This window comes from Montipora foliosa, chromosome 9 (assembly GCF_036669935.1).
Source record: "Montipora foliosa isolate CH-2021 chromosome 9, ASM3666993v2, whole genome shotgun sequence".
NCBI lineage: Eukaryota > Metazoa > Cnidaria > Anthozoa > Scleractinia > Acroporidae > Montipora > Montipora foliosa.
In genome coordinates this window covers 40071057-40081056 of record NC_090877.1, presented here as the reverse complement: position 1 = coordinate 40081056, position 10000 = coordinate 40071057, and the positions used below count along the sequence as shown (strand labels likewise).

General features: G+C 37.0%; 1 protein-coding gene across 1 annotated transcript in view; it reads left to right on the top strand.

Moving 5' to 3' along the window:
* Positions 1-10000, top strand: part of LOC137970673 (apoptotic protease-activating factor 1-like) — a 32360-nt gene that overhangs the window by 21721 nt on the left and 639 nt on the right. Inside the window, exons 14-21 of the mRNA XM_068817201.1 lie at positions 1348-1467; positions 1614-1739; positions 3485-3610; positions 4095-4223; positions 4813-4941; positions 5371-5496; positions 7000-7119; positions 8187-10000. The exon at positions 8187-10000 is cut by the window's right edge and continues 639 nt beyond it. Of these exons, the coding sequence (XP_068673302.1) occupies positions 1348-1467; positions 1614-1739; positions 3485-3610; positions 4095-4223; positions 4813-4941; positions 5371-5496; positions 7000-7119; positions 8187-8333 (1023 nt within the window). The 3' untranslated portion in view covers positions 8334-10000. The remainder of the gene's footprint in view (positions 1-1347; positions 1468-1613; positions 1740-3484; positions 3611-4094; positions 4224-4812; positions 4942-5370; positions 5497-6999; positions 7120-8186) is intronic.

Here is a 10000-nt window from a genome sequence, read left to right as displayed (position 1 = left end):
TCTCTGTGAGCTGTGTCTGTATGTGGAAAACATCTCTGATCAGACATCTCATTTTCATCTCTGAGCAGTTGAGATGTGCTTTTATTTTAGTGCATCTTTGAAATGCCTTCCTCTAGATGTATGCTTAGGCACTAAAGTTTTAACCCATTGACTCCCAGAGGTTCCCCGTTGACGAGTACAAAAATTATTGTCTGGCATTAGAGAGAGTAAATTAAAATACTTAGTCTGACCGGTTTAGGCTGGTTTGGACATCAAAGGGCTAATGGTTCTTGTACAGATCGGAGGGGCCCATGACCTAAATTAGCACATTGCAATGACCTATAAAATTAATAAGTAGACTAAGTTTACCTAAAATGATAGAAATGCTGCCAAGGGAAAGGGAGATGTTCAATATTATGCTTGTGCAGGAAGCTTGCGGTAATTTAATGATGATTCATATACGGAATTGAAGGGAGATTTTAATAAGTCTTGAGCAGGTACAGTACAAAACGTGGATCCCCAACTGGACCTCCTTTTGGACCCCACTCGAGAGAAGAAGAAAACAATAGATGGTTTTTACAGTGATGTCATCAAATTCTAAAATCAAGGCCTTTTGAATTTTATCTAAAGGAGGTTGAAGATGACCTAGAAATAAATCTGCTTTTCAAGTTTCGATCCAGTTTCACGACGTTTTTCGTTTTGAAAATACAGAATTATGAATTTCTGAATTGTCACCTTGCGTGACACCATGATGAGAATTTATTTTTGTTTTGTTTGACAGTGAAACAGCAGGCTCAAATCTTCATACCACTCATCTTAACTCCTCCATTCACGCATAACCACAATTCCTTGAGCCTTTGACCACAACCCCTTGCATTTTGAAGAAAAATGTGTTCTTTTAGATTAGAGAACTGCCTCGTTTGTTTGCTTTAGGCTCACTCGTAGCCTGCGTCATAGACATAATCTAACACCGGTTAGTAATATCTGCAAAGCAACGTGGAGATCCTTGTTATGGACCCCCAATGGACTCAATGAACAAGCGGAAATGCGTTTCAAATTTCCTTTTAACCTGATTGGCTATTACCAGTCTTGTGCTCCAATTGACAGCAAATTGAACCATTGTTTTTTAAACGGTCCAATCATGGGGCGCACTAAATCCTGGTATGCTGCTGGAGGGCCTAGAACAAGGATTTCGGCACTGCTTCGCAGGCGTTACTAGCTGGTGTTAGATTACGTCTGCAATGCAGGCTAGCTCAGCTCACTCACTGTGGCAGCATCTATTGTCAAATTCAAAACCACAAGTCAGTAAAGCAGCCATGGACCTAAAAAAAGATTCCAGAATTCTCCTGACTTATTCTTCTTCAATAGATATGGGCCGTTGACACAACTACAGTTCAAGGTTCAATCAAACTAAGGATGGTGTTTGATGTGCTCTTTTCAGAAGATTCTCTGACCATTGCTACAACAGACACCTGCAACAGGCTTATGGTAATTTTCAAATAACATGCTAATGGATAAAGTCCTTGTTTAACATGTTTTTGTAGGCTATTATCCCAACAAATTTATGTGCTGTTACTGTCAGGTGCGTGATGAATTTTGGCTTATTATTTGTTCACTATTATGTTTTCTTGCAGATATTTGAAGGTGAAAGTGTCAAAACATTGTCCCAAAGTGATGCACAACAATCTAAAATTACAAGCATGAGGTTTACTTGTGATGGACAGAAAGTTGCCATTGGCTTGGATGACGGTGGTGTCAAGGTCAGCCATGGTCGATAATAACATTGTTCATTAACGGAACCAGTGACTATATAGTCCCATGTAAAATTATTCAGTTTGAAGATGGAGAATTCTTGTTATAATAAGGTTGGTCTGATCTTATAGGGACTAACATATGGGTTATTATTTCTATACTGCACATGATTTTTTACAAAGTCTTTCCTTTTCTCTGGGGTGAGATCAGGTGTCAGCTTGTAAAGGTGCTTCTGGCAGCCACTACAGTAACATGTATCTGTCTATATATTTGATCTCACCCACCTATCCAACCCATGCATGTATGTGAAAGGAGGACAAGCCACAACACCAGGGGTCTCCCCCCCCCTACTCTTTGTAGACAGTGTGTGAGTTCTTTAATGTCCGATAATGTTGATTAACAGGAATGACTGTGAGATGGGGCCTTCGGTTTATAGTCAGTCCTTTTATTTTTCGCAACGTAGAACAACCCTTCTCATCACTCACTGACGGTTACACACACTAAAGTAAAATTACAACAGAATAAGCTATTTAAACTTATTTGAAACGAAAAACAATAGTTTCAATAACAAAAGAAAAACGCTATCACCAATGGGAAGCTTAATTAAATATTCCTGAGAAATGGTGTCAGTGTGCATACATTAAAATTCAAATTAGCAACCGTCAAATGTTGTTTGGTTTTTTTTTTTACAATAACAACAAGTCCTTGTCCATTTGCGGGTGTGATTACAAAGGCAGCACTTTCTCCTCAGTTACTTTAAGACCCTGGTCATGAGTATTGGTCTGCTGGTGGAGCCACCAGTGCAAATGTGCTGAGAACATGTAAGCTTGACTACATATGCATGTAGCTTGATTAGTCTTTTGTGTTTTTCAACAGTTAATGTAGCTTAATCAGGACTTAATTAATGTCCAATTTTTGGTTGTCGTCTTCAAGATTGGTTTGTTAACACTGTCATTTCATATCAAAAGAATTGATAGAGGGAAATTTACCGCTGCGTTGATGGTATGAACAGCAGAGAAGACAACTGGGATGAGGAATTCCTAAGATAATTAATAAACTAAGTTAATTCTGAAAAGAAAACAACATAGAAAAAATACAAAAGACATAGAAAAAAAGATTTCTGAAGGGTGAAGTCTCGCTCAGTAGACAGATAAAGCTTTTAAGTCTTCTGTCTACCCAGCGCACTATAAGTCAAAAGTTATTAAGTTTAAAAACTGCGCTGACCATGCTTGACAAGGACTAAACTGTGACTATTCAAGCCAGTGAAATGTAATTCCTAAATTGAGCGAAGGCCATGAATAAGTGTTCCATTTTCAAATGATCTCTAAAAGGGTTCAGTCAATCACTGTCAGTGGTTAATGAGTTACGGATAAATTAATAAATCAATTAAAATTGTCTTCAACAGTTGAGATTTTAAGGCTGACATTTCCAGCATTAGCTCTTTGTCACATCGATTTTTTCTGATTAAGATTGTAACACATAAAAAGCCAGCTGCCAAAATCTTAATTCAGTGGTCAAATTTTTCCTCCATTTACTCATTTGGCACTAACGTTTTGTGTTTCACTCACCCACTGATGCGGCAGTTTCTTTTGAAACCAAGCAACAGTCTCACAAACTGTATTATTAACACTATTTGTTATTTTATGTGTTGCTTTCTACATGCACTTCTGTATAAGGTCGGAACAATAATCTCGAAACCTCACTGCATTGAAATACAGGTTCTTGATCTATTCTGCTATCATATGTCCCTCAGATTTTAGATAAAGACACATGCAGAGTCCTACAAGAGTTCAAAGACCATTTGGGCCGTGTGAAGTGGTGTGTGTTTAGTAAATGTGGCAAGAAGCTAGTGTCTGTTTCAGATGACTGCACTGTGAAGGTATGAGCCACTAAAAGAGACTTTGTAGCAGACTGCTGCTTGTCATTAAGCCATGAAAGTTCACGTACCGTAGTCAATCTTATTTTGGGCTGAAGATTTGTGGTGAATGGGCAAGAAGTATGGCTGAAATCAGGCAAGTACAAAAGTTGGACCGGATCAACTCGGACTGCACACCTTGGATCGAGCGAAAAACTGTTTGTAAGCCAAAACCTTTTGTGTTTGCCCAAGGTTAGCAAAAAGATTAGGGCTAGGTTGATTTCTCGAGGCCTGGCCTTATCCTTTTTTTTACGTCGATCTGAGGTGAGCGATCTGAGTTGATCCGGTCCGACTTTTGTACCTGCCTGTTGAAATCCCCCATAATATGTTAGGTTTGCAGATTTAATTTGACATAAATTTGGCCATTTATTGGTTAGCTCTTTTTTATAGAAGTCTTTTCTATTAAATAAACTTGTTTGTATGCATTTGATGTTTTTAATTTTGTTAGGTTTACTGTTGTGTGAAAGGGAAGCTGCTGTTCTCGTTGGAGGGTCACATGGCCAGTGTACAAAGATGCATGTTCTTTAATCACAATAGTCAATGGCTTGTTACATCATCTCTAGATGGGACACTTAAGGTGTGAAGTGACTTTTTTGCTGTGATCAAAGTATAGTATAGCAGGGTTGAGATAATAATAATTTATTATGTTTTAGGTATGGTTTAAGTGTTACAGTTTCTCCTAGTAGGCAGTATCATCACAATGACCAAAATAAAATTATTAGAATGTGCTGCTACATGTAATCTCGTCTGACACCTGTAAAATAATTTATAATAATAAGAGTAATTTTTATAACAATTCATAAATTATTATAATAATCTGTTATGATAATTTATAAATTTATAATAACTCTTAATTTGTAATAATATTTTGTCATACATGAAGCTTTATAAGATCACAATATTGTGAACACTATGACCAGCTGAAACTTCAACCTTCCATAGAGGTAATTGAACCATTGCATAATAAAATTATGACATCCTAACCCAAGAAGGCTTGGAACTTTATACCATCTGCCAGCAGCGCCATCTACTCTGTTTATTTCAAGACCTGGAATGTTGGTTGTGCCGAGACTCTGAACCCTAATTCCCCCTTTCATTTTTTTACGAATATTGGTTCCTTATATCCCTTTGCTGCTCTCACTATTCTAATATTAATTTCATTTTAGGTTTGGGATGTGCAGGCAGGAAACCTATTGTTTACTTGCCAACACAGCAAAAGCGAATATGTTGTGTCGTGTGATGTGTCAAGTGATGACAGGAGGTTGTTATCTGCTTCAGTGGATAGATTTGCAAAGGTAAACACCAAATTAGTGGTAATCCTGGGAAACCAATAAAAACTTAGGAACAGTAATAAGCCTTTGCAAGTGTGTGGAAAGGACACATCATTTTGTTGATTAGATAGATAGTTATACTAAAGTAAATGAAGTCAAAAAGGATATGTTGTCGAATGACTACTTAACTTAGATTGGCTAACCATGTACAAGCCTAACAAGACTGCACACCAATTCAAATGAATAAATTAATGCGTTTTTAAAAATGCATGACACTTGTCAAAGCATTGTTCAGCAACAACCTGAGAATCTACATTTTGTTCTTTCATAAAACTGACTGCCATCCTCTCCAAAACTTAGCGGCATTAGGGAGGTTAGGAAGCAGATATTTGTAAGAAAACAGATCTTAATTTGTATGCTCAGTTCATCTTTTGCTGTTAAACATCTGTTTAGGTCTGGGATGGCTATACAGGAGCTCTGATTTTCTCCCTTGGACCGCACCCGGACTGTGTCAGATCAGGGTCATTCTCACAAGACAATCAGTTCATCTGCACTGGATGTGATGATGGAACAATCCGAGTGAGTAGTTGATCGACTGGCTACAAGTTTTTGGCTCAAATTGTAACAATTTAGGCAATCCACTCCTGAAACCTTCATGTCAAATCATAATGGTGATAGGAAAAAGGTTTTTTCATTTCGTACATTTTTTATTAGATTCTTGATTCATCACTATCATCATCGTGATCTTTTAACATGTCTGGTTTCTCCATTTTGAGGGTTAGAAGGCATTTACCTAAATGTTAATCTGACCATGCATATACATGTAGATCTTCTCAATTCTCTGCTTTGGGCAGTCATTAAATCAATATACAGCAACTGCATTTCATTTAATATATCTATATCATGTATCCACCTTTTCCTTTGATCTCTAGATCTCCACTTCTCTTTTGGCCATTTAACAGTGGGTATCTTAAAGGGACACAGTCAGTGTTGGGACTGTGCCGACCTGAACACTAGTTTTTATTAGTTAGAAAAAGCATCTACTTCAACCTGAAATCAACATTGTGTGTGGACAATGTATCTGCTTGAAATCTGTTTCAATCCTCTTGGGTTTTCATTTAATTTTAAGTCTATTAATATATAATTTATAATTTAATTTATACAAAGTAATGTGACTAAAAAATGGTGTTCAGTGTGCATGTCCCTTTAAGTCATTCTTAATAATAATTATTATTGTTGCATTTTATTCATGTATTTCACTTTGCTGGGGCTGGACAGGTTTTATTTTGTTCTTGCTCACCTGATGGCTGTGACATGATTTGAAATGGCTTGTAGATCGAAAGAGACAATTCAAATAAGCAAAGACAAATTAAAAGCTTAAGATTTAAGGAGACCAACTTCAATGAGGGCTGTAAAAGAATCCATGTATCGTGTGCAACAAGTGGATGTTATCGTCTCTGTTGTGTAATGATATTGAGTTGGGTTGACATATGCTTAGAGAAATTAGTTAATAAAACCCAAGGGAAAAAAAGTGGATAAGTGACATGACCCTCAAAAATGTTGATCAATGACATATGGGACAACAATATGATTATACATGGTTTATCATGCCAGTCATTGCCGAACTCTCATGATCCCTCCATTCTGCTCCTCTTAGTGAATTTCTGCTCTAACCCAATAAAAGTAATATACCAGAAAATAAAAGGATCGAGAGTTAAGACTTATTGACTCTACTCTGACTCTACTCAACCCCCCTCCAAGCTAGGATGTCACTCGGAGCAGCCAAATAACAGTAAAACTCTATCTGTCATAGGCATTCCAAGGGTGGGATGGTTTAAGGAAAGAAATTTGATAACAGAACCAACTTAAACGGAACTGAACAATATTATTGCAATTGGAACGGATTCAAACCTAGCATAGAAAAATAATTATTATATTAAGATGACCACTTGAACAGGAGTAACAACTGCATGTATGTTTTTTGGTGATCCAAGGTTCAAGAACCATACTTGGGTGTTAAATAGAGTGATGGAATTACATGTAGCCCGCATTGGTAAGCAAAAATCTACTGTGTTCTTTCAGGTATGGAATGGCAGTGAGGGGGAAGAGCTTGCAGTTTGTAGCCGGCATGATGGATGGGTAAGCGGTTGCTGGTTCTCAAGAGACAGTGACTTGCTGGTTTCCGTAAGCAACAACATAAAGGTATGACTGGTGCTATGAATCTGTGGACAACATTTTCCTGCTCTGGAAGCAAAAATTATCATCAAATTGTAGCAATCAGTGTTAAAAAAAGAAATATTTCAATGTTATTCTACTGATGAAGACGTTACAATGTTGAAATATTTCTGTTTAAAATGCAGTTCTTTGGATCATGTGAACAACGTTGTTTCTCATTTTTTACCACAACTGTAATACCGTTGTTGTTCTATAAGCGCGGACATGTGACGGGAAAACATGCTGTAAGTGGCTGCAAACGTGACAAGTTTTGTCTTCAATCATTCGAAGTGTGAGAGATGTTCATGCAAGTTTTCCAAGAATGATGGCAAGACTGGACATCGAAGACTTTTTCTTGGTAATTGACCCTAATCTGATAAACTGTGCTTCAAATACTTTTGAACTATCGCCTGCAAAAGGTTTCAACTGCTTACTTAACGGCTGCCAAACTCAAACTTAAAAGAACATGTTTTCCCATCCTGTGTCCACACTTAGATGAAAATGACGGTAATATTAATCATTACTCAAATTGGAGCATGGATAAACATGAATTTTTATCAATGAGCCACCCAGTCATAACATAAAATTTATATTGTATGTTATTGTAGTGAAAAATACATATTGAAGCCAAGATGAAAACATGAACATTGAATAAAAAATAATTTTTGTTAATTTTTTTTAGAATTGTATCCCTCATCTCATCATACACTATCTAATAGTATGATTGGTCAGTTCTGCCGGCATGGCCTGCTAATACATGTACCTTCATAGTATGCTTCTGTTTTTTCCTGTGGGATTTGGTTACCGAAAGATAGCGGTAAATATCTTACAAACCACTTCTCAGCCCCTGGGTTTTTCCATTTAAATTTATGGCCCAGACATGCCATAGAAATGAACTAGAAAAAATGCAGGTCTTAAAGTACTGCTTTCGAACTCGTTGAGTAAGATCATTTTACAACTCAAAATTTTACAGTACACATTTGACATGACCTGGTTAGTTACTAATATAACACTTGCACACAACTCATTGGTGTTGAAAATTTATGTTGTTGCAGTGGTGGGAGAGAGACGGCACTTTATGTCAACAGTTCAACCTTAAGGGAGTTCAAGCCAAGAATATTCTTTTCTCTCCTGACTTCAAGACGTTCGTGTCAGTGGATAACATTGGGATGATTTATGTGCTAAAGAGAATTTCCCCTTAATGTTGAGAAATGTGTTACTGAATGTATGAATCGTCTCCTTCAAGCCAAAAACCTGATCTGGTAGAGTGCATGGGTGATGTTTTTGAGGATTCTTGGTTTGATCCTGGCCTCGATTGTTCAAAGGGTGGATAGCACTATCTACTGGATAACTCAATTGGTTTTGCTGGTGTTCATCTGCTGCATATCATTACCCGCCTTTTGAAAAACCGAGGCCTGGAGATTTGGAAAAACAATGAATGTGGCTCACTTTACTTGGCCAGTCCAAAAGTTAGTTTCATGTTTGCAAAAGCAACTAGAATACCCCAGGACCTCATCTTGCAGAAAACTATAGAACTAAATAATTGCAAACACTATTAATTTTCATGGCCAGGACCATGAAAATAGCCATAGCGTGAAATTTGGATAAGCCCCCTTTTTGCGTGAAGGGTCAAAATAATTGAAAATTATTTGTTTGTCTGACATTTTGCACCCCCTCATTTTAAATAACCACAATTTAGCTGTGACTGAAGGTCGATAGAAACTTTGTCTCAGATGTGCTTTCACACATCCTCAAGAAAAAAACTGAGAAGACTGCTTTTTAAGTCTGGCAATTTTATACACTAAATTATTCAAATACGATAAAAATTATGACAAAGATAAGTTCAGAAATTAACAAGATATTTATTATTAAACTAGCAAACTTTTACCAACAATGTTGTTCCATTCTAGTTCAGAGTTTATAATTATTAATCTTATAATTTAGGCTGTGAGCATGTTACATTGCCTTTCTTTCACTGCTTTCATTGATCTTGATAATGACAATTTTGTCAATGCTAAGTACCTGGTAATAGTTTTGTTTTGGTTCTGCGACACTGGATGGAAAACATGTTACCAGATTTAAGTGAAATCTTTAGCAAAGCTTTTTACTTTTTTTTTCAAACAAAAGAATATAGACAAAGCCCAACCCTCTTTTTAGGGGATTTTAAGGTACACTTGTTGTTTGTGAAGAGATTTATGTATCAAGAATTGCTGAAGTGTACTAAAAAAAAGATAGGACAGATAGCTTGTAGTAAGGGAGTTGAATTTAGTGTCTGGTCAATGAATGAAGAGATGTTTATCAATGACGACAGTGGCATGCTTGGAAAAAAAGCGAGAGTTCCAAACAGGAGTTGAACCAATGACCTTATCACTACTTGTAGGGTGAGGCAACATAATGCATACTGTTGCTTATCCCCCCCCCCCCCCCCCCCCAAAAAAAAAGGGGTGTCATGGGAGCTTCATTCTGGGCAATAATATTATTGTTCACAGCCAAAAAAAAATATGATACAGAGTTACCCTAAAATTATTGTTGCTACCATGGATATTTAATATTTGTAAATTAGGTGATTTATTCTATTCTCTTTTCCTATTAATTGTTAATTATCTTTTAGCTTGCTTGAGGATGGTTCATCCTTTTTTAGGAGAGTAGCATTAAAAGGATAATGGCAGTTGAAATTGATCAGTTATTCTTCGGTTGAGTTTTAATTTAACAGTGGGCATTCTGGTACTCTCTAGCCTGCGAGCAAGCTCTCCGTTGGGGTCTCTCGCGAGAGGTTTGGGGCGGGGGGTACTCTCAAATGTTAGCCACCTTATGTTATTTGCCTGTTGGGAGGTCCGTATAGTGAAAAACTGTAACCAAGGTCTTCAAT